Source organism: Protomyctophum parallelum (genome assembly GCF_964188405.1).
Source record: "Protomyctophum parallelum genome assembly, chromosome: 6".
In the NCBI taxonomy this organism is placed as follows: domain Eukaryota; kingdom Metazoa; phylum Chordata; class Actinopteri; order Myctophiformes; family Myctophidae; genus Protomyctophum; species Protomyctophum parallelum.
In genome coordinates, this window is record NC_139701.1 from 20,506,957 (window position 1) to 20,533,820 (window position 26,864).

At 42.6% G+C, this 26,864-nt stretch overlaps 2 protein-coding genes across 3 annotated transcripts; both read left to right on the top strand.

Annotated features, from left to right (window-relative positions):
* Window positions 1–2,155: 2,155 nt before the first annotated feature.
* On the top strand, window positions 2,156–8,464 carry rp2 (RP2 activator of ARL3 GTPase). The gene is made up of 5 exons (XM_083766381.1): window positions 2,156–2,460; window positions 4,001–4,669; window positions 6,772–6,886; window positions 6,996–7,081; window positions 7,169–8,464. Exons 1-5 carry the CDS (start codon window positions 2,287–2,289, stop codon window positions 7,250–7,252), a joined length of 1,128 nt encoding a protein of 375 aa, XP_083622507.1. The 5' UTR covers window positions 2,156–2,286; the 3' UTR covers window positions 7,253–8,464.
* A 1,939-nt stretch (window positions 8,465–10,403) lies between these two features.
* Window positions 10,404–25,460, top strand: jade3 (jade family PHD finger 3). 2 transcript variants are annotated; one of them, XM_083767579.1, is made up of 13 exons: window positions 10,404–10,585; window positions 13,153–13,219; window positions 15,753–15,812; window positions 15,916–15,995; window positions 16,665–16,822; window positions 17,342–17,532; window positions 18,099–18,310; window positions 18,880–19,047; window positions 19,425–19,541; window positions 19,691–19,885; window positions 20,340–20,618; window positions 21,047–21,164; window positions 22,307–25,460. In XM_083767579.1, exons 3-13 carry the CDS (start codon window positions 15,764–15,766, stop codon window positions 23,179–23,181), a joined length of 2,442 nt encoding a protein of 813 aa, XP_083623705.1. In that variant the 5' UTR covers window positions 10,404–10,585; window positions 13,153–13,219; window positions 15,753–15,763; the 3' UTR covers window positions 23,182–25,460. The 2 variants fall into 2 exon arrangements, with proteins under 2 accessions (XP_083623705.1, XP_083623706.1); XM_083767580.1 differs by lacking the exon at window positions 13,153–13,219.
* The last annotated feature ends 1,404 nt before the right edge of the window (window positions 25,461–26,864 follow it).

Genomic DNA, 26,864 nt, shown 5'->3' on the forward strand with positions numbered 1-26,864 from the left:
TACCTGTCAGTGGCCAGTGGGGAGTATTGGCTGGGAGGAGAAGGACTAAGGCCCTATACGTCCTCTCTGGGGGGGGGGGGGGTACTACCTGTCAGTGGGGAGGGGGGGGGGGGTGAATACAAAATTAATATTAAAATGGGTATAGGTTGACCATTTCCTTTTTGATGGAAAATTTATGATTTTGAACTCTCCCGAGTCCCGACTCCCCTGGGAGTCTATAGCACCCCAACCCATTATAGGTGATTTTTCAATCTGATTGTTAGGTGCTTCCCATTTAGAAACAATATGTGAATGGTGAGGCCAGACAATTCTCACAGGGCATAAATGGACAACTGGGGATTAACCTACGCTGCCTACCTATTTTTAGCATGGCCCAGTGTCTCAAGTAAGTTGTCAGCTAATCTGATGTCTTGTTTACCATAGTTATATGGTAATTCTGGTTACCTGGTTGTGACTGCAACTTGTTCCTGTTCGCAGATGAGCACTGCTGGTCTCGGACAGGAACAATTAAGCTGCAGGATGAAAAGACCCTCAGCTCTGAACTCGGTAGAATCTGCACCTAGCTCGCTGATAACAAACTCTCTTTACATCTGGGAAAAACGTAATCCATTATTTTTGGTTCAAATAGTAATCTCAGCAAGGCTGATGTCTTCTTGATTAGAGTGGGTGACAATATTATCACACGAAAAGATGAAATTACCATCCTGGAGGCAAATCTTTCCAGTGATAAAATGGCCACCAACGTAATAAAAAAGGTCAACCAAAGAACAAGATTCCTAGGATCTCCTCACTGGTCAACAAAAACACCTTGAAGACCCTAACAGGAGCCCTAGTACAAGGTTTCTACGACTATGCATGCACTTCTTGGTACCACAGCGCCTCGGTGCCGTGTCATTAGTCAGAAGGTTCATTGTTCCGAAATTACTATCCCTATCTCTAACCCTAACCTAAACCTAACCGCAAGCACGGGAGCAGTGCATGTTCGGACTAACGGGACTTCGGATCTATGGGCAGTTTCCACCTCTAAGGCCCTTAAGACATAGCCTGGTTAATAAACCAGACCGAATCAGTCTGGTTTATTAACCAGGCTACTTAAGACAAGGCTCCAGGCTTCCCAAAACAAACTGGTCAGGCTACTACCCAGATTCGGCACAAACAATTGAAGGGACTAAATTATTTTCGCTCCTATGCCACCAAAATGTGGAACGCCCTACCAACAGTCATTAAGACATGCAAATCCCTTGACTCCTTCAAAACCGCTCTCAAAGGGCACCTACGGACGGCCCCTTTTTATCCTCACTGTATGTATGTTTGTTTCTTTCCTTTTTTACCTCTATGATTAGACGTACAAATATACTCTATATAGCAAAACAAAAAATGATGATTTTTTGTTTTGCTATATAGAGTATATTTGTACGTCTAATTGTTATGATGAATTGAACATGGTGGGCCCTATTGTAAACAAGTGTAATGCTTTATAGTTTATGGTGTTGTCCACAGTTGACAGTTTTGTCTTGAGTTGTGCTTGAAATGTACTGTAATTCTCCAATCTGTTAATAAATGCATCAATCAATCAATAGTGTGACTGAGCTACTGCCTTTATTTTCTGTACAACATCCCAACAGTAGATTGTTTGGAAAGTAGAAGCAGCCTAATATTATGGAATCACACTTTATACTTTAATGAGACATAGTCATAGATACAATTAATAATACTTATATGCTGTGTATGTTTACATCGAGGTGGCCAGGCTTAGTGCCCACTCTTCCTGTTATCATCCTATCAACATTGGTTTTGCTACTTGTACAAATTATTCTAGATCTGAAAAAATACTTAAATCATTTTTTGAAAAATGGATATAAAGTGGCTTCCCTAGACGAAAACCACAATGCGTTGTGGTGGGCTACTGGGCTTGTCAATGGCTTCGTACAAATTCCGAGGGTCACCCTGAATGCACCACAGCCCCACGCCTCTTGATCGGCGTCGAGCTGCTCTGATTGGCCAATCGCACTCAGCTACAAAGTATCGATTGGCTAGGAAACGGGAAGCCCCAATGCACAACTCTGCTCTGCTACGTGCGTGCTGTGCGTGCGCGTATAAACGACAACTAAGCTTGAGGGGCAGGGCAGGGAGAGCCGAGTGAGGATTCTGAGGAACCTACCAGCCTTGTAAATTAAAATAGCAAACACTGAAATCGTCCGAGGAAGACACTCGATTGATCTCCACATTGAAATCTGACATAGTAGTTTTTTCCCCCGCCACATCTGAAATAAATAAGAGGTGACAATGGGCTGCTTCTACTCAAAGAAATCCAGGAGGAAATTGGACGAAAAGGAGGATCCCAGCAACACTACTCCCACAACAACGACTGTTGCCGGTGATACTCCAAACACTGTTCCCCTGGGCAATAACACCACGGAGGAGCCACCCAAACAGTACAGCTGGGATAAGCGAGAGAAGGTAAATAAATAAACGTCTAATTTAGAGCCTGTATAGTGTATACAGTGTATAGTACTAGGAACAGTGGCGCTTGAGGCGATGGAGGGATATTTAAGCTAAAGGTGATGAGGTGATCAATCATCGACATGAAAGGAATCACTGCCAGAACCAGAACATTCATGTTCTGACTGAGCCAGAGGAGCATTCCCCAGAAATAGCAGAACTACTAATGTGAGCTTGTCTTGTAGATCTACTATATTTGTGTGGTGAAGAGATGATTTGGTGTAGAAGGAACAAGAGCAACTTGTCAAGTCCAGAGGGTTTAACATTACATCAGTCTAATGGCATCCAGTGCTTCCGCTTTGAGGTTTACTGTGATCTGGTAATCTAATAAAGTAGGTGTGGACATAGCCCTGGAACATGACTGCCATGAATCATGGCTAGTGTGGACAGTAATGGCATATAACCATTCTCAACCCTTTTATTTTCAAGGATTCCTCTTGTTTGTTATGCATTAGAGTCTAATGCATAACAAACAAGAGTCTAATGATTAGACCATGGACCCCCATTTGATATCTGGAACGCCAATCTAGTTATTAATAATTTAGCTTGGGACATGCATACATACATCAAACGTTTGAATGGAATGACCCATGCATGTATACTTAAGGTTCACTTCATCCTTTGTCACAGTGGGCAGCGTTGCTCCCTTTTCTATGTCCATGGATAGAGCTCATTATAGGATTAACGCCCCTACATGACAACCCTGCATGCTCTTTTTGGCTCGTTCGAGTGCTGAACACATTCTAGGAATTCCTAATTTGTCGTTGCAACCAGAAAGGCAGACAGACCTGAATTCTTTCAAGCTCACTTAAACACTTTGCAACAACTGTACCAGAGCAATCTAATAGAAGAGTTGCGATATTGAGGGGGCAGAAAACAGCCCGGTCATGTGGTTCATGTACTCGCGCGAGCCTAAAGACTCCAATGCATTCCGTAAACCTCCAGTTGTCAAGGTAGAAGAACCGCCATTGGACTGGCCCCATGAAGTGAACAGAGTTTGCGTAACTCTGTCTTACTCTATGGCTTAGCCCCTCTCAGAACCTTCCGTAAAGTTCAGATTACTTTACGGAGGGTACCTATGCATTTATCCCATGCGATATGGTATACAGACGTACATACCCTCGGGAAAGGCCGTGCTGCTGCCTTTTGGTGGTGGTGAGATGTTTCAAAAGAAGCATATATCGTTATCGACTATAGGAGACAACGGAAACGTCAGAGAATTTTCATTTGGCGCAGAAGCCGTTAAGTATTTGTTTGACTGTTTTGGCTGCTCTGAAATTCTCTCTTCCTTCCTTCCTTCACTTCCTTATTGACTTCCCATTGTACCGCCTCCAGCACTGGGACTGGCTAGCTGCGCGTCCCTACGTTCCTGCCTCTGATCTGCTCTGTCTCAGCTAGCCAGCTAAACATTTCTGTTTCCTATTCATACTAGGCCATAATGTCTACATTGCTATAAATAAAATTCAAATAAATGAATACATTTTCTGTTTCTGTTCAGGTGGATCCGAAGGACTACATGCTGTCAGGTCTCAAAGATGCTACTGCGGGTCGTTTGCCTGGCAAACTCAACGGGCAACAGTTTGTCATCCAAGACTGTGAGAACTGTAACATCTTTGTGCTCGACCACTCCGCCACCATTACGATCGACGACTGTGTCAACTGCCGCATCGTTTTGGGACCCGTTAAGGGCAGCGTGTTTTTCAGGGACTGCAAGGACATCAAGTGCGTGGTGGCCTGTCAGCAGTTTCGCACGCGAGACTGTAAAAAGATGGAGGTGTTCCTGTGCTGTGCCACTCAGCCGATCATTGAGTCGTCTACTGGCATGAAGTTTGGCTGCTTTCAGTACTACTACCCTGAGCTGGCGTTCCACTTCAAGGATGCCGGGCTCAGTATATTCAACAATAACTGGAGCAACATTCACGACTTCACCCCCGTCTCTGGGGAGACTAACTGGAGTCTGCTGCCAGAGTCGACCGTGGTTCTGGAACACGTGCCGGCCCCAGACCCAGAGTCAGAATTCAAGTCTGTGCGGATTGCAGCCGACGCTGCACGCAGTATCGTGCCTTTGACAAAGGGAGGGAGGCGCAAAGACAGTGAAGAGTCCTGTTTGTTTGTGTTTTTTTCTGGCGACTACACAACTGCAAACGCTCGCAAACTGATTGATGAGGTGAGACTAGCCGTGAGACAATGAGACCTTAATCGATGCAGGGTTGCTGCTTTTGACCTTTGGTTGAATTATAGAAGTATAGCAGACAGGGATTTATTATTAACGGTATTCTTAATTTCATTCAACTACGGCTGTTGTGCTTATAATATCTTTTTGGAGTCTAAAAACAGATTTCCAGGGTGTCCCCAGCTAAATGAGCATCAAAATTATTTTAACCACTTTAACTGTATTTTTTAAGTGGAATAATTCAGACATTTTTAACTAAAATGTTTGAGAGTCACTGAACTAGGTGACACACAATCATCAGATCAGCATGAGCAACACTGACACCCTCGGTGTTTGTATGAGGAAATGCTGCCTACACGTAACTCCCTTGGGCCTGAGTGGGTGAGTCACCTTCCTGTGTGCTCTGTGATGTCTTTCCTTTGCGGTCAGCATAATACTGTATGCTTGCTAAAATCAAGCAAGAAAACATCAGAGAAGGAGGTGTAATGGAACAAAAGAATAACAAGGAAAGCATCACAAAGTGGGAATGTAGAAATTGTAGTTCATACATGGAAACAGAAGTGTCATAAGTAACTTATTTATAATGACTTATACTTTACTATAAGTTGGTCAATTCTATTGTATTACTGTCCAATGACTAAAATACAAAGCTTACATAAGTTGAATGCTATATTTTTTCAGGATTAATCTAAGAAGACTAAGGCTTGATTTGTACTTGGTTGCACGTGGGTGTTGCACACTGAAAATAGTAATTACTGCTCAAAATGTACAGCTCAATGTATCGCAGTGTAACGCCTTACTTGGCTATTTTTGGTGCGCAACACTGTGCAACCAAGTATAAATCAGGGTTTAAGTTTGAGGCGATAAACTACTGCACTTGGCCAATAACTACGCAGTGCAGTGTTTTCTCAGAATTCCACACAAGGGCCAACAAAATATCCCATCAGCAGGAACATTGCCAATTTGTGACCGCCACCATGGGTGTGATGTTCCTGGTGTGGGTGTCAGCAGTATTCCTCTGACTGTGTGCAAGTTTGATTAATCCACTCATGGCAGCAATTCAGCAAATAAATATTATGTCCCTCTTCCCCTATTTGTGCCACAGGGTGAAATAAATTACAATAAAGAAACGTGTTATTTTGGACTGATCTACATCTCAGCTTTGTGAGCTTGTAGAACAAACAAGTTGGTAGGGTGTACAGAGAAGCAGGCTGCTCCGTCACCCAACCAGATCAAAGCAGACTGAACCCAGCTGCCGGACTGATATTGCCAACCAAAATAGACAAATGAAGCGCTGTCACTGCGATGGTCATCTCCTCATTTGCACAACATCAACCAGATGAACAGTTTTCTGTGAGGAGAATGCTGCAGCTCAGTCCCTGTCCCTTCTCCTGTACACGGATTGGCTCAAACCTGACTTTACAGCCCGCACTTTTGGTAGCAGGGCTAAAACGTTATTGATGAACTGTATTGAATCACTTAATAATCTAATGTTAAAATTACAGAACTATTTCAAAAATGTGTTTAAAACTCATGCAATATTAGTGCTTTGAAAACGAGTATGTTTGGCTCTAAAGTGAAATGACAAATAGTAGCCTATTAGATGTAACATCAGTTTTGTTCAATGAGGATTAACAATCTCTAGAAAAAGCTCTGTTCACATGTATGGTTGATGGCAGTAGCTAAATAATCACACAATATAATGTCAGTAGTTTAGTCCAAGTTAACTTGATCACATACAAATACAAATCCTGTCTACCTAAACATACCAGTGAATAGGAAACTAGGGAAATACTTTGGTGTGAACTAGTAATTGGTTGTTCTTTAGTTTCTGCTGATCATGTGCTTAGTTTCAAATAGCCAAATTTGAGTAAGCCAGGAATTCCTACAGTTTAATTTTCTTTGGCTCACCCTGAAAAGTGGAAGGAGGCTGCATCGATGCCAAGCAAGCTGGTGTTCGTGTTCAAACATTCCAATACTTGGCTGTGCTGTCATGAAAACATTCACAAGATGTGCATTATCACTCTGTGACACATGTGCGTATGTATGTGTGTTGTTGATTTGCATTTCTGGTTTATATGACTTATTTTATACAGATTATCCAAAAGGGTTTGGTGTTGATCCAGACAAAGGAGGTCTCCATGCGACCCGAAGATGTGAAGAGAGTGTTCCAGCGTAACGCAGAAGATCTTGTGGACTGCACCTCTAAAGGTAATTGATTGTCCGTTTTGTTGTTCTGTCCTTCTCCATGTGAGTGTGAATGCAGGATAACGTGTATGTGTAATCTTTGTTATTGTAAATAAATGTCTCATTGTCAAAGGCCCAGTCATTGCCCTAGAGTTGAGTGGAGATGGAGTAGTAGATGCCTGCAAGAACATTGCCAATGAAGTGTTCAGTGGAACCAAGGTAATACGTTTTTTCATCTCTCGTATAACTTTGCTCTTGATATAGTTGCTCTGTTGGACTGAGCAAATGTTCTGTATTTCTTGGCAGGTTTTTGTTTCCGAGAACAAAAATACATCTTCTCGAGATGTGGACAACTTCTTCAACTTTGCTGACATGCAGATGGGCTTGTAATTCACAAGCCAATGAGCCAAGAGCATCAAAATTAAATTGCACATTAGATTATGGATCAGATTTTGGAAACCCCCGGCCCCAGCTACTCGGTTTCGATTGAATATCAGATGTGAATACTTTCCTCCTTTCTCCTCCGTCTTGAAATCTGTTGGAAGGAAAAACCATAAAGACCTTCTTAAACAATGCCTTTTGAAATGGGTTTTGATAACAATTGAAATTCTGTCGTTAGCTCAGCTGTCCGTTTACAAAGATTAGTGTAGAAATAAGTTCCTCTTTCCTCTTAAAGGGCCACAGTGTCACTATGTCTCATTGTACATTTACAACATCTAGATATATGTAACTCTAGATTATATTACACTCAATTGCTGTTTTTTCCTTCTTTTTTTTAAGATCTCGTTATGTTTTACATTTGCTCCTCATGAAATGCCATTCACTGCCATTCATGTTGACTAGAGATTTTGGAAAAATGTATTCTTTCAAGTGCTGCATTTCTAACAAAATGTATTTGGAGAGGGATCCTAACTTAACGGTGAATTTGAGCCAATTCAGTGAATTTTAAATGTGCGATGGATCGATTTATTTAAAATATGGGTCCAAAATTGTATATATTGTAGATAATGACACAGTGAGTGACAACTAAGTATAGACCTTTTAACACAAAGAATAAAATGAAATATTTTGCTGTAAACCACTGTGCACATTGGTAGTTACTGTATATGAAGTGCTGTGAAGTGTGAATATTTATATTTGCCATGAATGGATTTGATAATTCGATTGCTTCTATCACATGAATGTAGACATTTGCTGTAAATGTAGTTACTGATAAGTGATAAATCAAATGCTTTGTTTTCTTTCTTTGCTGTTTGATTTTTTTTCCTGTATTGAAAACGTGAAAGCACAAGAATATTTAATATACACATCTTTATTTCTTCTTCCCAGGATTTATTGTATGTGTGGTTTAGATCATTGTAATTCTGTGAATTTATGTCTGTTCTCAATTATTCTGCAGTTGGTCGTTATTCATTACATAATTGTTAATACAGTAGCTGTTTGAACAATTGGACAAACATTTGATTGTAAAAGGTTGATATGCTTCACGGTACCTTTTTGTTTGTTCATGTTTACCTAGTATTGTACTTATTATTAAATATGAATATGGCTGGGATTATAATTTAGGGTAATCAGAGTTTTATTTTGTAATATGCTTTGTTTTATACTTATACTATTTTGTATAGGAAAGTGTTTTTGTATTTGTAGTAAAAGTGTCAATGTGACTTCTTTCTGTTCTTGTCTACTCCATTTATTGCCTATCTGTATATGTATTCTCTTTTTTTTTTATCCCACGATTTTGCAACCCATTTCTTCACCCAGTGTCATTGATCTAATATAATCCTGGGCGCTACACTTCCTCTACCAAACTGGGGGGGGGGGGCAGCAGACTGACCTTAGGCTTCCTTCTACGCATGTGGTGTCCAAGCTGCTTCTTTTCACCTGACAGGGGAGAGTTTCCCCGGCCGGACGTAGCGAGTGGAAGGAACATTTTTGGTACCAGGTACAATTTTAAACCATTTTCAGCAATGGGATAATTTATTACGTTTTTGGTGGGTAGATCTTGTTGAGGTGGTCATTTTGAAAATGCATCTCGGCTCAAGAAAGTGTGGGCACCCCTGCTCTAGTCTATACTATGATTATGGGTGCCATGATGATTTAGTGCATCAACAAGCCTTTAACACCGAAACATCTAAAATGCCATGGCAAGTTCAAGTTTATCACTTGTAGCATGCATAACAAACAAAGTCAATCTCTTGTTACCAGCAAGTATCTACTTCTACTAGATGGGCTAATTGTCATACTGGTAAATCAATGTCATTCATGTAGGCTGATGTGACACCTGATGTAGAATCTACTCTAGTACATGCATTCCTTTCCAACCTTGAATTTTGTGTCCACATAACCAATCACTGGGGTTTGCATCATACCTACTCCAGTTTTAAGGTGACTACCATTTGTACATTCTCAGTTACCAGGCATTTAGCTAGGGACTCTTCATGGACCCCACTTTTAGAACCACGTACTATGTATGCACTGTGTATCAAACAGATGGATTTATCACATTCAGTTCAACTTGAAAGCCAGTGCTATGATGACAACCCACCCAGTCAGAATGTGGTGACCGTGACACCCAGTCAAAATTTGGTGTATAAAAATAATTAAATTGTTTATATTAATATGAATTGTTTATACAAAGTTATTTAACAATGACACATGAAAAACAAAAGTGTGTGTGTGTATGTATGTATATAGGCTATATATATATATATATATATATATATATAATTATTAGAGCTGGGACTCGATTAAAAAAATTAATCTAATTAATCAAAGGCTTTGCGATTAATTAATCTAGATTAATCGCATTTTAATCGCATATCAATATTCAACCCGAGAACAGCGAGAAACCTTTTTTTTTAAATGTTTTTTGGTATCCCAGTGAATCAATGAATAGTGACTACAGGATACCACTCATTTTCAACATTTTACTGTCATTAATATACCTGTTGTGGAAATAATAATAAAAAGTCACCCCATTCTGTGTTGCCTGGAACTGGAGGTCTGAAAAAAAATTAGTAACAGTAACAAGTACATCTCAGTGTCATCACAAAGCTGTACTTACTTCATATTGTTACTGTTTTTTGTCAGACCTCCAGTTCTAGGCAACACAAAATGGGGTGACTTTTTATTATTTCCAGTTTTCAGTACTATAGAAAAGCGCCCAGTGAGAAACGTTCCGCGGTGAAAAAAAAGGTGCGATTAATTTATCTGTAGTTAATTAATCTAAATTAATCGCAAAAGTAAATTAGTCCCGGCCCTAATAATTATATATATATATATATATATATATATATAGGCTATATATAAATAAATAAAAACTAAATATTACAAAGTACTAATTCCAGGAACTGGAGTTAAGTAATTTTACTTTTGTATTATCATTCATTCATGTCATGTAGCGTCGCCTATCATGGATAGTAAACTAGTTGTAAACAAAATCGAACCTACCTAAACTCCAACAAAACGATGAACGGGGTGGAGTTTAGGACCCTGCGGGATGCGCGGTACAATAGAGCTGTTGTGCCGTGGTGGACGGTGGTGGAAGAGAGATTGCATTGCAACCCCTTGAAATTCCTGCTGTGGTGGAAATATTTAAACAAAACAACCATTTCATGAACACAGATCACCAGGATCTCTATTTTATATGTTATATACTCGATACCGGCTCGCGACGACACCTCGGCGGCCACCAACCCGCACGATAACGGACGCGAATTCAAGGTAAGAAAAGGTCCAAAGAATGTGAACGTGTGTGTGTGTGTTTGTTTCAGTGGCACTCGGTGTGTGCAAAGAGGCCACACAGGGCCTTGTTTCCTTTATGACTTCTTACACTCATACTTACTTCATATCACGGTTAATAGTAACGGTGGGTGAATGAGACGGTCAATTCAACGGGATCGTGCGCTGGGTGGTTTATCAAACGGGGAGCTTTCTCTGTGAATGGGTCTGAGCGCATATAGAAAGAAGGCCCGATCGAGGAAGTGACATCTTTGTATGTCGGAGGCGCCCATGTTTGATTCTTCCCCCGCACGCACAGCCTTGTCCTCCCGCAGCAGCGCGCTGCTTTGGCGCCAAGGCACCGCGCGAAATGTGTGGCTTTTAAGTGTCGAGTTATTATTATTGTGTCATTATCATCAAGGGCAGTGATTGTCAAACTTTTTAATTTCAAGGACCCCCAGTTTGGTACGCATGGGAGGACCCTCATCATATGACTCATAATATAGTGTACAAATGGACCCATTTGCACACGATTATGAGTTTATAGGCATGTAGGGTCCATTTGGTTCCAAAACTAGGAATAATTTACCTGGGTACCCCCTCAAAGACACATGGGGTAGCCCTGAAACATGACATGTCAACAATCTCGTGAAGTACGAGCGTCATATGAACCATGGCTAGGGGGTCCCCGACTCCCCGTACCCCACTTTGAGAACCACTGACCAAGGGCAATGCCAGTGATTGTCAAACTTTTGATCCCCAGTTTGGGATACATTTGATGGTCCCCCATGACTCGTAGTGAGTGTACTAAATAGAGATGTAAGGGACCACGGGTCCATAAAGGCATAATGAGTCATTTACCTGGGGGACCCCCTGAAACCCCCTCAAAGACACATGGAGGTCCCCAGTCTATAACTTTGAGAACCACTGATCTAGGGAATTTAGGGAAGTGATGCATGTTCGGTTAATATGCATAAGCTCATTGTGGTGCATCAAGACTCTAGTCTAGATAGTCACAAAGGGTATTTGGGGTTAAACATGATTATCCCCCTGGCAACTTGGATCAACAGAGCCAAAACTAGGAACCCAGGGGCATACAAGTTGTATTTATTTTCTACACATTTTGATTTCTGCAAAAGATGCAGATGGAATGGGGAGAGACCAAAGAAAGAACTATATGGATCATCTACTCCCGATTTTAATGAATGAATGTCTATGAATATAATGGGCTGGGATTTGCAGCTCTGGTCTGTGGGTGTACCTCATAATGCATTGTGTCTGTTTAATTCAGACATTGATTGGATGTAAGTCTGCGGAACGCACCAGCTAATGTAATGTGTATTAGAGAATGCAAACATTTTTGCGTCCATTCCAGATGGATGCAGCCTCTGTGTGAGTGAGTCCTGAACTAACACGCCCTTTTCCTGTCACACATGCTCTGAAGATTGCCCCATTGTTCAATACTGTGCGTGCGCGTGTCATTCTGTTTTGCAATTTGCTGTGTTCGATTCTTTTCCTGCTTCTTTGGAATTTATTACAGTTGATTCTAAGGCCACATAAGGCCACACAGTAGTGGCAAATTGGCAAGTGGTGTTTCTGTGTGTATGGCTGGATGCAGTGCTATTCTTTTAAACACTCATTGTTACCTAAATGCAAAGAACTGAATTGGATGAAGCCAAAGCAGGAACTTCGTTTTTGGTTTTGTACGCAAGTCCCATTAGATTCAAGTACTGACTCTTTCTGAACATTTTGTATTTTGAGCATACAGAAGCAGCTCTGTAAGGGAGTGAGGGGGCTGACTGACGGCAAGATGCAGCAGTTGTAACTTGTGAATATTACAGATTGCAGGGAAAGGACTGTCTGCATCTGGTGTGTTTTAGTGCTCTCTCTCACACACACACACACACACACACACACACACACACACACACACACAGAGACACACACAGAGACAGACAGTGATTAGTGTGGCTTAAGTGGTGATCTAGAATAGATGGATGAGAATATGTCTGTAAGGCTAATCTGATCAGTGATCAGTACTAGTTGGTTAACTAATTTAATGCTGATTCAACTATCTTTAGCCTCTGGGTTTATGTTCCGCTCATATGGGAGTATGCAGTAGCATGAAATGGGCTCCATGCTTGTTTTCCCCACCGACCCCTCCTGCCCTCATGGGGAATGTATGGCACGTCCTGTCTGTTGAAACAGCGTACTGTATCCGGGGCTTCTGGGGTCTGAGTCCCTCTGTGTGTGAAAGAGAATTATAAGGGGCCTTAAAGTTGATCCCAACAACCACTCTGATCTCTCTTGGGGTCAGTGAGTCACCCTCACTAGTTGTGTATTGTTAATACTTTAAGCTTGGACCCCTAAACGGCATAAAACAAACCAGCTTTCATCAAAGAGAGGTCTGACCAGCCACCAAGGCATAACAAATCACTGTGACACAATGGACACATTCCCAGATACATGGACAGTGTACTGTATGCAGCCTTTTAACTGTTATCTGGACTTACCTGTTGGGTATTGATCCGCCTCATGGACTGACGGCCATTTATTTTTTATTTGCAGAGATGAGAAGAGGTTGTTTGGGGTTTATCAGAGGAATCCAATAGCATGCTTATGGATTTGAAATATATGGTGAGTGGCTAATGTTCTGACTGAGCATGCTTTGCTTTGGTCTGTCTCCTTACCCTAACAGTAACTTTGGCCAGGGCAGAGCCAACCCCTACATCAACATTTGTACATACCTTTTGACCTGGAATTTGAATTCATTGGATATTAAAAAAGGGTAACTGTTTACAATTTCTAAGGACATGTTTACACTGTCCTACAAAAAACTAGGCAGTGCTTATTTTTGAGGGGCACTAGCCACTCCTATATACAGCTTTTTTCCCCACACATCTCAATATTTGCCATTGACAATGAAAGGAGAAATGAGGTCAAATGTCCAACGCTGTAAATCACTTAATTCTACTGGACAAGCTGAAGGCGATCGGTTTTGATAGTGCATCATTAAACTGGATGAAATCCTACCTGGAGGGAAGAGTTGGTTGACATCACCCTCCCAGTGAACTGTGGGGTTCCTCAAGGAAGCATTCTAGGGCCGTTACTACTTTACTCTACTTTACACTACTTAACATGAATGCTGCCTGTAACTGCAAATTGTTCCTGTTTGCTGACGACTCAGCACTCCTGATTTCGGGGGAGGACAAAATGCAGGTTTAGGAGGCTCTCAGTTCGGAACTCGCCAAAATCCAAACTTGGCTTACCGATAACAAACTCTCACTACATCTCGAAAAAACAGAATCCAATCCAACATGCACTCAGTAAAGTAAATGATTTCAAGGTCAGAATTGACGACCGTCATCTAGCAAAGAAGAGATTACATATCTTGGCTGCATTCTTGACAACAAACTGACAGGTGAAAGCATGGCAACAAGGGTAATCAAAAAAGTAAAATAAATAATATTTCTGGGCAGAATTTCCTCGTTTGTCAACAAAAGTGCTCTCATGACTCTAGCTGGAGCCCTAATTCAGCCCTACTCTGACTATGCTTGCACCTCTTGGTTCTCAAACATCTCTGTCACTAAAAACTGGCCCATGACCCATCTTTTTGCAACCCATTTTGATAGTCTAAGGTGGCTCCGGGTAGAAATAAACAGAGTTAAGCAATTTAAATTGGGACTGACATTTAAAATTGCATTTTGTAAATGCAGCATTGCCCTCTACCCTCATACCTGACAAACTACCTAAAAAATGTGAGCGACTCCCACAGCCACAATACAAGAGGAAGCGAGAACAACCCACCCACTTTCAAAACTAACATGGGCAAATACTCCTTCTACAGCACTGCCACCCAAGTATGGAATGCCCTGACTCCCTCCGTCAAAAAATACAAATCCCTGGCGTCCTTTAAAACAGGCCTGAAATCCCACCTTTCAGCATGTCAAAGGGAGAGGAAATGATTACTCTCCCCCCTTAAGCGTTATTCATAGTCTAGATTTTCGGTGGTGAGGTGACCACCAAACTACAACATGACGTCACAAGCCGCGGTGAACCGCCCCAGCCCTTCTCTCTGTTTTTAATCACCACCGCTCAACGTTATTTCAGCTCCGGTGGTCACCTCACCACCGAAAATTCATTATGAATGAGCCTTAAGTCTAGTGACTACCCCCACCTCCTTATAACCCCCCTTCTTTGTTCCCCAACCTGTACATATTTTTGTTATTGTGTGTTTGACTGTACCCTGTACTGATTACATTTCTGACGATAAAAAGTATTCAATCAAAATAAATTGTCTGTCTTATGATTTCTGGCTCAGCTAGGTCTTCAAATGGCCCCTTGCTTTAGCCTAAAGTAAGCTTTAATTAGTTACTGCGAGAGTGAGGTCTAGCCAACACCAACTCGAAATTTCTGGATCGCTGTCCTCCACATTACAATTTCTTATCCAACATCAGGTTCTTGAGCTCTTCAGTTAGCTAAGCTGTCGTGCCGCAGACAGTACGTCTACGTAGTAACGTAGGTGGTATCTGGTAGGCTTCTTTCCCCTCCTGGCTTTGCCCTGGGTTATTTACTTGCCTCGAGTTATGGGTGCCACTGCCTGACACAGTGCCCTGCCAGCCTCATCCTTCTCTCTCTGACTTTGTGACCCATGGCAGGTCCCCATAGAGGTCCACATTTCTGATGCGGTCTGTCCATGTGACACCTAGTGCCATTCGTAGCATTCTTGTGTAGACTCCATCCAGGGCTCTTTCCCGTTATACTGTGAGGGTCCATGTCTCTGCCCCATACAGCAGTACTGACTCTACAGTAGCTATGAACAGCCGCCTCTTAAGGTCTTCTCCTATGTCTGATTTCCACAAACTCCTCATCCCATGCAAGGCTTTCTAGGCAAGTGCTCTCCGAACCTTAAAGTCCTGTTCAGTTGAGGCAGTCTAGGCCCGAGGTATTTGAAGTCCTCGACTGGCTCGAGCTGCGCAGTACGCTTTTAGATGAGCTTCATCTTACCGTTGTCGTGGGGGTGGACGATCTTACATTTTCAGCAGGAAAAGTAAAAAACTAGGCAGGGCTTTTTCTTCTTAAAAGGCAGACGGTGAATATACCATATTTGTATGCAATCTTATAATATACACCTTTCTCTCCCTGATCTGTGTGTTCTCCTGTCTCGCAGGATGCTACAGGATGAAACGCCATCGGTCTTCCAGCAGCAGTGACAGTTCTGACAATGAGAGTAAGAGACCTCCCTGGAAAAACAAAAGATACCCTAGGATTCTATGGCATTTAAACATGTTGTAGTTTACTTTTTTTTAACTGACACCCCATCTTTTATTCAGGTCCCTCAACCTCCTTCTGCTCCAACAAGTATGGAAGTAAACCTGGAACCCCCGCCTCCAACCAGAAGAAACCGGCAGAGGTAATGTGGGTCTTCTCAGCCTAGGGTGACCATATATTTAAGCCCCACAAGCTCAGACCCTTAAATCTATGGCACACACGCACCCATTCACGCACGATTGCACATGCACACGTACAGTATACGGTGTTGGAATGGATACATGCAATGATTGACAATGATCAGCCTCCTCAACAGTTAATTCAGATAAGCAATGCATTTGTTCATGTTTTCTGATTGGTTAGGTGAGCGTGATAAATATCTATGCAACCGCTGAAAACAACTATTATTATTTTTATTACTGTCGGAAACCGGCACAAATGTGTTGTGAATGTTGAAAACCGAGACATATTAGTGTTTTAGAGATATTGGTCGGGACTCGAGGGACACAGCTTGAGACCGGGACAGTCATGGCCAAACCTGGTCACACTATCTCAGAAAAGAAATGAAACACAATTTGAACCCATTCAAACTGGGAAAGCATCTGTGTCATTTTAGATTTTTGTGTTGGCTATTCAAAAACAGCAGAAATACAAGCTTGCAGCATGCACATCTGCTATTATTGAAACTTGAAGTGAGTACTGATTTTGGAAGGCATTTGTAGAATCGGCCTCAGGTCTTAATGGGTAAATACATGGCATGCTTCTGATCTCTCCCTCTCCTCCCCCCCCCCCCCCCCCCTCCCTCCTGTAGGTGTTCAGAAAAGACCTGATCAGTGTTATGAAGCTGCCTGACTCACACCATGTCTCTCCAGAGGACTACTACCTGCTGGCAGACACATGGAGGCAGGAGTGGGAGAAGGGGGTTCAGGTGACAGCCAGCCCAGACACCATCCCACAACCCTCAGTCAGGTAAAGCTGCTCGTTCCCTGCAGACGTACTGTACACACCAGGGGACTCTCTTATATTTATAGACCCTATAGACTCTAATAATTAAAACGCTTATTGCACACAGCCCGGTTGTTCAGACGACAGTTGCCCACATTTTTAGCCCTGTCACAATTGTTACATAATCACCCAATCGCAATTATGTTGTAAGTATGTTGGGAAAATTGCAAAAGCTTGTACATAGGCTACTTTCGCTATTGTTGAAACATTTTGAAGGTATTCAATTATTAAATGCATAGCCTCTTCTGGTTTGTTTTGAAGGGTACCACTATATGTCGCCATAATTAATCACAATAATCTTTGCCACAATAATGGGGCGGCAGTGGCTCAGGAGGTAGAGCTCAGGATCCCAGGCTCCCCCAGTGTGAGTTAGTGTCTGGCATGGTTTCCTCCGCTATCGGTGTGTGTTAATGGGCGCTATATAAATTTACCATTTGAAAATGTATAATCGTAACATGTAATCTTTGTATATCCCTACTCCAGAGTGATTGCAGAGAGGCCCAAGGAGGTTCTGTACAGCAGGCAGAGGAAGTACATCCAGTGCTGGAGCCAGGACACCACGGAGACGGGCTACGTCAACATCAAGGAGCTGGCCGAGGGCATGTGTCGCTATGACCTGGACGACATGGACCTCTACTGGCTGCACGTTCTGAACACAGAGCTGGACCACATGGGTAAGACCCGGGACCATAACCACTTGAAGCAGTGGCTCTCAAACTCTTTAATTTACTTTCAAAGACCCTCATAACACAGATAGTGTACAAATATTCTGATCTACAGAACTCGAGAAGATCGTCTATTTTCTTATACTGTATTTGTCAATTTGGCCAATGTTTCACCAGTTTCTATAGTATAGTTTGTTGATTGCTTTTGAGTAATGGTCTTTTTTTCCACGTTTAAAAAGGTATTAAAATTCCTTTAAATGAACAGTTAAATTGTCATTTAACTGTCTTCTGGGGACCCGCAAAAATCATGTGAGAACCACTGTCTTAGGTTATTTTACTTAAACACACTTCAAGGGTCATTATCACGTCTACTTGGCCATGACAGCTTTTAAGTTGCCTGATTCAGTATTTATATTTATGTTTACAGACATTCAACTGCAAATTCCACTTCGGCCCATATTCTAAGACCTTGAACCTTGAAAAGTAGAAGTCGTCGCACAGTTTCCACTGGCGTTCCCGACATGCCTTTGTCATGGTTTTTGTAAATTGTTATTTAATTGGGCTTCCCCTCTCAGGAGAGGAGCCAGTTGACGAGCTAATGATGGAGCGAGCCATGGAGGCCCTGGAGAGGCAGTGCCATGACAACATGAACCATGCCATCGAGACTGTGGAGGGGCTGGGCATCGAGTATGATGAGGACGTCATCTGTGACGTGTGCCGCTCCCCCGACAGCGAGGAGGGCAATGACATGGTGTTCTGTGACAAGTGCAACATATGTGTACACCAGGTAACTCCTTTGACCTTGTCGGCAAACATCAACAAAATCTAGGGCTGTAGTTCTCAACATTCTTCGTGCCAAGAACCCCCACATTTATATATATTTGGCCACAGACCCCCTTCTGAAGATGTTTTGTGTCAGAGACCCCCAGAAGAGATTTGTGTTAATTATTCAAAATCAGACCCCGCTTTGAGAACCAATGGTCATGGGTCTCATGTTTCTCATGTTGCTAAACTGGGACAAAGCTCAATAAAGTGTGCAAGTGTAAAGTGCATCAACCTATGGCACCAGTGAATGGTGATGACACTGACACTTGAGCACAAAGAAGTTATATCCTTAGTCTCTGTCTAAGGAGATTCCTTATTCCTTAAACGTTTTGTCTTTTTTTTCCACCCTTTGTATTGGCAAATATCAAAGTTAACTATTATCCATGCTATGATATTGAAGATGTAGTATTTATTTTAGAGGTTTGCCTAAATAAAATGACATGCCCAAAATGGGGACAGTTTGAAAGTGGTTTTAAATCTGTGGCCTGTTGTCCCAGTATATCACCAGAACATGCTGCCCTTCTCCTCTAGGCCTGCTATGGCATCGTCAAAGTGCCCGTTGGAAACTGGCTGTGCAGGACCTGTGTTCTGGGCATAGATCCACAGTGCCTTCTATGTCCCAAGAAGGGGGGTGCCATGAAAGCAACACGAGCGGGCACCAAGTGGGCACATGTGAGCTGTGCTCTGTGGATACCCGAGGTAAATATCTGCATTGTTGTTGATCTCTATATATTTTCTTTTGTTCATCTTTTCAATAGCCATTCATCCCTTTTGTAGACTTGACTCATTAGGCCATTGGGTGTAGTATACCGTTGCTGTCCGGAAAAGAAACCACCCAACTACATTTTTTTGAGGTTTTTGATTTTGTTTAATAAATCAGTACTAACACCCTTTACATCTGTGTGTTGGTTAAAAAAATATTGAACCAATGAAAAGTATTCAAAAGCGCTTTGACAAAAACATAATCGTGAGATTACCATACGTTTGGTGTCTCTCTTTTTTCTGAAGCACATTGAGTTTTCTTTGTATGAAATGTATTATAATATATTAATATAACTAAACTAAACATGCTGTAGGTGAGCATCGCGTGTCCAGAGAGGATGGAGCCCATCACCAAAGTATCCCACATTCCACCCAGCCGCTGGTCGCTCATTTGCAGTCTGTGCAAGCTGAAAACGGGTGCCTGCATCCAGGTGAGAGTGTGTTAGTGTGGGGGTGTATGCATGTGTAGCAGCAGTTCTCAAACCTTTTGGGCTCAGGGCAACCCTATACAGAATTAACTCTAATCCACGGCACCTTTAAATGAATAAGCAAAGCAAATTAAACTCCCCCTCTGTCACAGTGCTCCGTAAAGAACTGTACCATCCCGTTCCACGTGACGTGCGCCTTCGAGCACACCCTGGAGATGAAGACCATCCTGGACGAGGGCGACGAGGTCAAGTTCAAGTCCTATTGCCTGAAACACAGCAAGTCCAAGGACGGCGAGGCGGGCCTGAGCCCGGCACGGCCCAAGCCGCCTCCCATTGAGACCGAGAAGGTTGGTAGAGCTGCAACTATCCATTATCTTCTTGGCGATCGTTCTATTGATTACCGTACTTCTTTGATTAGTAAATTAATCTAGAAGCGTTTCTATTTTGCTATAATTTTAAATTTTTCATCTATCAACGAATCAACATGAAAAAAATAGGATTGTTTTATTTTTTTATAATCAACTAAATTGATTATCGGTAGTCTATTTAACCCATCAAAACCGGGAAAGCATCTGTGTCATTTCAGAATGTTGGCTATTAAAAAATAGCAGATGTACAAAGCTTGCAGTGCGACACAAAGCGACATGCTGTGATCTGCTTTTTTGTTCTTTTATTTTATTTTTTATCTTGAAGTGTGAGAACTCCTGATTTTGAAGGCATTTGTAGAATCAGCCTCAGGTCAACAACAGAGTATCAAGAAATCACCATTCCATGGTACTAAGTTTGCTGAACTGTTGGCAGCACCCTCTGCAGGTGGGCCAACGGGCCCAGAGGCTGAAGGAGTTGGAGGAGGACTTCTACACGCTGATCCAGCCTGAGGAGCTGGCCCACAGCCTGGGCCTGTCCCACAGCCTGCTGGACTTCATCTACCAGTACTGGAAGCTGAAGCGCCGCAGCAACTTCAACAAGGCCCTGCTGCCCATCAAAGAGGGGGAGGACAACCTGCTGCTGGAGCCGCAGGAGGACAGCATCCACACGCGCATGCGCATGTTTATGCATCTGAGACAAGACCTGGAGAGGGTAGGCCTGCCCTGCTGCTCCCCTTTGTTCAAATGTCACTTTTCTCTGTCGAGGACACTGGACTGGCATGCTGTCAATCCCAGCCTGTTGCCCCAGATCGCCCCAAATAGGGATGTCGGTAACGGTTAATTCCTCCAGCCGGGTAGCCGATGGCATTATCCGGTTAATTAACAGTTGTTGATTATTATTATTATTATTTTTTTTTTTTAGGCTACCCCAAATGCAATATGTATGTATAGGTTACATAATTAACGTTGGTAGATGACTGGTATACATTTATGTATGCTCCTTTTTTTAAAGACAAACAAAAAAGCAACATTTAACAATAGAAATAAATTGTTGTAGGCTATCGTCAATAAACAACGCATCGCATCTGCACGCATGCATCTGCGAGTCTAGTACAGGGGTTAACTGTTTTGTTTTTGCAGGTGAGGAACTTGTGCTACATGGTGAGTCGCAGAGAGAAGTTGAAGCTTTCGCAGAGTAAAGCCCATGAGCAGATGTTCAACCTGCAAGTCAAGCTACTCAACCAGGAGCTGTCTGCTGGTGAGTCATCTGTTGCTCTCATTTTGTTTGTCCGTTGCATCTATCCATTATCTTCTTAGTGATTATTCTATCCATTACTACTTTGATTAATCGAATACCAGTAATCGAGAAGTGTGTTTTGTTTTATTGCGCTTATCAGAGCAATCGTCCCAGAGTTCTGGCCAATAATACTGTGCAGATAATGAAAAGAAGGTACTCTCACACTGTGGGCTCTGTTCGTGAAGTGCCTTTATTTGCACAAAAAAGTTGACTGACGTTTCGAGCGCAATGCTCTTCCTCAGACTACTACTCCCCGCACAGCACCTGCCCAAGTTTGGGTTGGATGTGCATGTCTTTGTACTTTTTTCAATAATACTGTGCCCCATATTAGGGATGCCACAAAGTGACCATCAGCCAAATCGAATAGTCGACAGCTCTGGCGATTAATAATCGATTAATCGAACCCACCCCCCAAAAAAGGAAAAAAAAAAACATTTTATATTATGCACATGCCATGGTCACATAACCATTATATGTTGAGTGCATGCTTTGATGGTTACAGTTTTATAATCAGTTTTGATGAGTAAACCTTTAACAAGTGATCGTTAACTGTGTCTGTTAGAGAGAGGGGCAGAGAAGAATGGCTTTGCTCAACTTGATTTATACTTATATTCTCTCCACTTTGATGAAGGTACATGTTCGATATATCATGCAGCCTTACTTATTAGCCTATATTTTAACTATAAAAAATAAAAGAATCGATTAATCGGCGGCATCCCTACCCCATATGTGTGCAATTCAGTTTTTTTGGTGTGACTATTCTCATGGCAGAACCCTGAACAGTGTTTATGCCAAGCTTTGGGGTGCAGATTGGAGCATCTGTGCACCTGAGGCCCCACGTGGACCCCACCCTGGTGTGGCGATTTGCTTGGCAGACCACTGGCCTGAACGGTGTTTGCACCAAGTTTTGTGCAGATCGGAGCAACAGATCTATTTATTTTACTAGTTTTGAACGTTTAGAAATGTGATCATAACATGCCCAAAATGGTGATCAATTATTAATCGATTATTTTATTACATCATCGATTCTTTTGCTAAATCAATTAAATCAATTAGTTTGATTAACCCTTAGCCCCTAGTTGAAGTATCCGTGTTTCTTCCAGGTCTTCCTGTGTCGTTTCCCGTGGAGAGTATGCTGTTCCGACCTCCTCCCAGGATAACCCTCAAGCTGAAGATGCCCAAAGCCTTGAGTCTAGGAAATGGAAAGACCAGCTCCAAGTCTGGAAACGGGCCCCTATGTCCGGACAACAGTGTGAATGTTCATGAGCACAGTGCGGGGGGCCTGGGCCTGGGGAAGCCTCAGCTACACGGCCATGGCCGTGGCCGGCGAGACGAGCGTTCCAACGGACTCTTGTTGTCTTCAAGCCACTCCCACAGAGATGGAGGCGTGGTGAGCAGCCCCGCGTTTCCCGTCAAGCCGACGGGGAAACCCTTAGCTCTACACGCCGCCCTCCACGGTCACTCGTCCAATGGTAACGGCAAAGTGGACCAAGAGCGGGTGCGGTCGGCCAAATCCAATGGCCTCGTGGAGAGCTTTGTGTGTCAGAAAGACAGATCTTGCCAGACCCCCAGTGAACAGGACTCCCCTCACGAGGGACTGGGAAAGGGAAACGCGGCGAGCGGATTCCGCAAGTCCACAATGGAGCACTTCAGCAGGTCCTTCAAAGAGGCCACTGTGAGCCTGATACGGACCACGGAGGACATGCGTGTCTCCGACAAGTTGTCCCGGAAAGGCTTGGGCAAAGACAGGTTCTGGACCAAGCCAGTGTCTGAGCACCAGCAGGCCGGCCCTCAGTCTTACCAGGAGAGCGATGGCTACTGCCCCGACCTGGAACTTAGTGACTCGGAACCAGAGGCCAAGGGGAGGCCCTATAGACAGGTGAGGGCATCGCAGTCGGACGGCCCAGTGGGAGGCTACCGAAAGGGGGCGAGTCGTGGAAAGCAGTCCCTGGGCTCCAGGAACCCGGTCCAGAGGTGACGGCCGCTTCTGCACTTAAAGCTGCTGCCGTGGCACTACAGCGGTTCCCCTAAGTGCCAGGCCGTACCTCTGAACACAGCTCTCTCTGTTGGGGGGTGGCCCGTCCCGTCGTGGGTCCACGATTCCAGGGACTGGAGCCAAGCCCAAAGACTGATGGTCTTCTATCCAGGGGTATAAGTCACAGCAGCAAATATGCGGTGGGGCGCCGTAGACCGGATCGTCACCCACAGGGAGACACGGAGATGCCATTGTCCAAGCTTTCGCTCGGGTCCAGAGCAGCCACCTCTTATACAGGCTTCTGACATTCACAAGTTTGACTAGCAGTTCTTTTGTACTCTGCAAATCTTTAATTTGTATCAAACAATCCTCAGTTCTACACCTGAATTAAACATACTTTGGATGAGTATAGTTGTTCATATGATCTTATATCTTAGATGTACAAATTGGGATGTAAATCATTTGTGTAGCTTAATTGCAGAGGCTAAATTCAATTGGTATTTCAGGAGAAAGAAAAATAGCACTCAAAACACTGTCACGCTCGTACAGCTTGACTGGGTGCATGTCTGTAAATCAAACTGCCACGTCAAATAGAAAACCCTTGTAGTCAAGGTTATGCCTGATCTATACTTGGTCGCGCACTGAAAATAGCAAGCTCATTCTTTTGAACTTCAGTTATTTTCGGTGAACAACACTGGCGTGCAGCTAAGCATAAATCAGGCCTTAAGGTCTCCACACACCGGGCGCGAATCGGATGCGAATTTGGCTTTTTAGCGGCGCTTCTCCATCGGTTTTCCGAAAAACGCAGCCGGTGTGCAACCACCTTTAGCGTCTTCTGAGCCTCTTATTTCCATGTTACAACTAGCATGCGTTCCCTAGATTTGGGTGAGGCTGACATTTTCTGTCACATGTTCTTTTACTGTTCTGCCATTTGTCAAAGTACAGGATTCATTTTTTGTTTTTAACCAAATGTTTTATATGTAGAGAATCCAAGTTTACATTATTCCTACTGTTCTTTCCAGAAATGTTGAATGCATTCAAGGTGTTGCACCTGGAAGTGACTTGTTATAAGAACGGATAACTGTGGTGTGATTTTAGCCATTGACTGACTGACTGACTGACTGACTGGATGTGTACAGACAGATTAAGTACTGATCTAGAATATCTGAGCCAGTCCTGACGTTATGTAGAAGTCAATATGACTTTAGAGAAACTGTTCTCAAGTCAGTCAGGGATAGATCTTCATTATGCACACAGACTTTGATTCTATGGGCATTTTGTTTTAAATTAAAAGAACACCCATTTTCAACCTGATCTTCATATAATTGTCCCTTACAAATGCTCATTATTAGATGGCACCATTTCAGTCTACTCACTCTATTATACAGGTATGTCTCGGTCAGAGCTAAGGGTTGTGGGCAGTTCAGAAACCTGCCGACCAATGAGATAAGCTAATACAAACTACAGCCTTTCTCTTACTGGAAAGTTAGCATGCTTAATAGAAGACATCGTTCTTGTATCAGTTTTAAAAAAAAAAACCTTTGAAATATTGTTTGAAATGACGACACATTTTCAAACCATACTCCACCTTTGAGACACAGCACGTAGACAGAAATGGCACCATCCCATAGTGAAACTAAACTATTGTATGGAGCTGTAAACTGCTCCCGTGGACATATTTAAGATATATTGTACGTACATTTGCTGTTAGTTGCAGACACTACTTAAAAAAACTGGTATAACGTTCATTTTATCTTCATTCACGACAACTTTGCTCTATTTTGAGTCAGTTCTTGAGGTGTGGTGACAGCTGGTGGAGTGTCTAGTACTGTCTACTGAGTACTCTGTCGACCAACGTCGGTTCCTCTAGATGAAGTGAGGTTTCACTTTACATTCACTAGCGCACACAACGGCCACTTTCACAGCAGGCAGCCTCTGAGGCTGGAAGTCTACTGCCACTTCACATTTTTAATCCCTGACCCCCAATTGTTTTTAAATTCTGAGCTAATTTACAAATGTAACCACTAACCAAATCCATTTGGTTACATTCTGTACACACCATGCGTTAAAAATCGATGAATGAATACAGAAGATTATACTGTGCAAATCCTAATCGCAGACGTGAAATATGACCGAGTGGGAAGATATGCGAGCTGTCGCTTAATTTCTAGTTTTGTTTGATGCTAAACTTGATACAAACGTTTGGCTATCATCTGCTGTAGCGGTCATTGGTTTCTGACTCAGAACACTAAAGCATACATGCTGTAAAAAAAGAGAAGAATCACACTCATGCCAAAGTGAAATGACCTGACCAGAGAGCAGTGAATCATTTTAACACAAATGCTACTATAACATTATAGTGGACCAGTGGTTCTCAAAGTGGGGTCCAGGGACCCTCGTGGTTCCTTGAGGGGTTCCAAACTGAACCTTAACGTTCTGTAACTCTCAGAATTGCGGGAGCCCTGAGAGAACCACTGTAGTGGAGTAGATCTTGAATTCTGGATTGCTGATTAGGATTAATCGTTTAACACTATTCCTCAGTCTCTCCTGGTTGTGTATGTTCTGTTTGCCATGGCCTGTTGGTTGCACTGGTTCTCTGTGCAGCATAAAGTTGATGCTGTCCATTTTTGTACCAAGAATCTCAATCTCCAAAACAGAACTGTTTTTATTTGTTTTTTTTTGTTGTGCGATTCTGCCAGCAGCCAATGACAAACACTGTACGTATGTGGATTATAAAAGGCAGAAAGGTGTATACTTTTAGAGCAGCACCTTTTTAGGAACTCATATTTTACAATAAAACAGTTCAAGAACCTATGTATTTTCACATGTTATGTTTTTCTGGAAAGTGCATTTTAAAATAAATTTAAAATGCTGTATTGCTTGTCGTCTTAACTTGAACCTCAACCTACCAAAGTAAATGGATTGCTGTACAAAAGTTACTGGTTCTGGGAATTTATTCTGATAGTATTCCTGACATTTAGCTATTAAGAAATCTAATGCCAAGGTCCAGTAGATGGCAGTATTTCCACACTAGTCTAGCACCAACATTTCAATCCCATTTACACATTTTGAGAATGTTTTGAGAGATAGATAGAACTAGAAAATTCGCAATTTAAAAAAATTGCAGAGTGTGGTTGCCGCAGTGGCTTACATATGCCCCTCCCACTAGTATTGCCAGCCAATTACAATTTCAAGTCACGCCTTAGATCATGCGTAAGTAATTCGGAGGGGATTTAACCCCCGAAATTCATGTTTTTGCGACAAACGGTTACATTTCTCGCATTTGCGGCGCCCCCTATGGATGAAAATGGAATTTAGAACTTGGTTGATTGAACCACCCCGGACATGTGATTCAAATTTGGGATGGATTGGACATTCCGTTCGTGATTTATGGCATTTTTTGTGATATAGGCCCCTCCTAACTTCGGAAGACGATTACGGCCGAACGATACGCACTTTCAAAATTCTGCAGTTCAGTTTTAATTGGATGGGTCCAGAGATCACGTGTGCCGAATTCTGTGAGATTTGGACAAAATCTGTAGGAGGAAAAGCAAAAAGTGTGTTTTGGACAAAATTCTAAATGGCGGAAAATCTATCATGGCGGAAATGGGCGTGGCCTATATGGGGAGATGCGTCATGACCCAAGGAATCCAGGGAAATTTTTTTTTTTGTTTTACGACCTACGG

What these genes read in the sequence shown, in the direction of transcription:
- jade3 (XM_083767579.1), top strand. Translation starts at nt 15,764, where the DNA reads ATGAAACGCCATCGGTCTTCCAGCAGCAGTGACAGTTCTGACAATGAG. An exon ending in GCAACATATGTGTACACCAG is followed by an intron (nt 18,311 to 18,879) that starts GTAACTCCTTTG and finishes CTTCTCCTCTAG; the next exon opens with GCCTGCTATGGCATCGTCAA. An exon ending in AAACGGGTGCCTGCATCCAG is followed by an intron (nt 19,542 to 19,690) that starts GTGAGAGTGTGT and finishes CCTCTGTCACAG; the next exon opens with TGCTCCGTAAAGAACTGTAC.
- rp2 (XM_083766381.1), top strand. Translation starts at nt 2,287, where the DNA reads ATGGGCTGCTTCTACTCAAAGAAATCCAGGAGGAAATTGGACGAAAAG. An exon ending in TGTGGACTGCACCTCTAAAG is followed by an intron (nt 6,887 to 6,995) that starts GTAATTGATTGT and finishes TCATTGTCAAAG; the next exon opens with GCCCAGTCATTGCCCTAGAG. An exon ending in AAGTGTTCAGTGGAACCAAG is followed by an intron (nt 7,082 to 7,168) that starts GTAATACGTTTT and finishes ATTTCTTGGCAG; the next exon opens with GTTTTTGTTTCCGAGAACAA.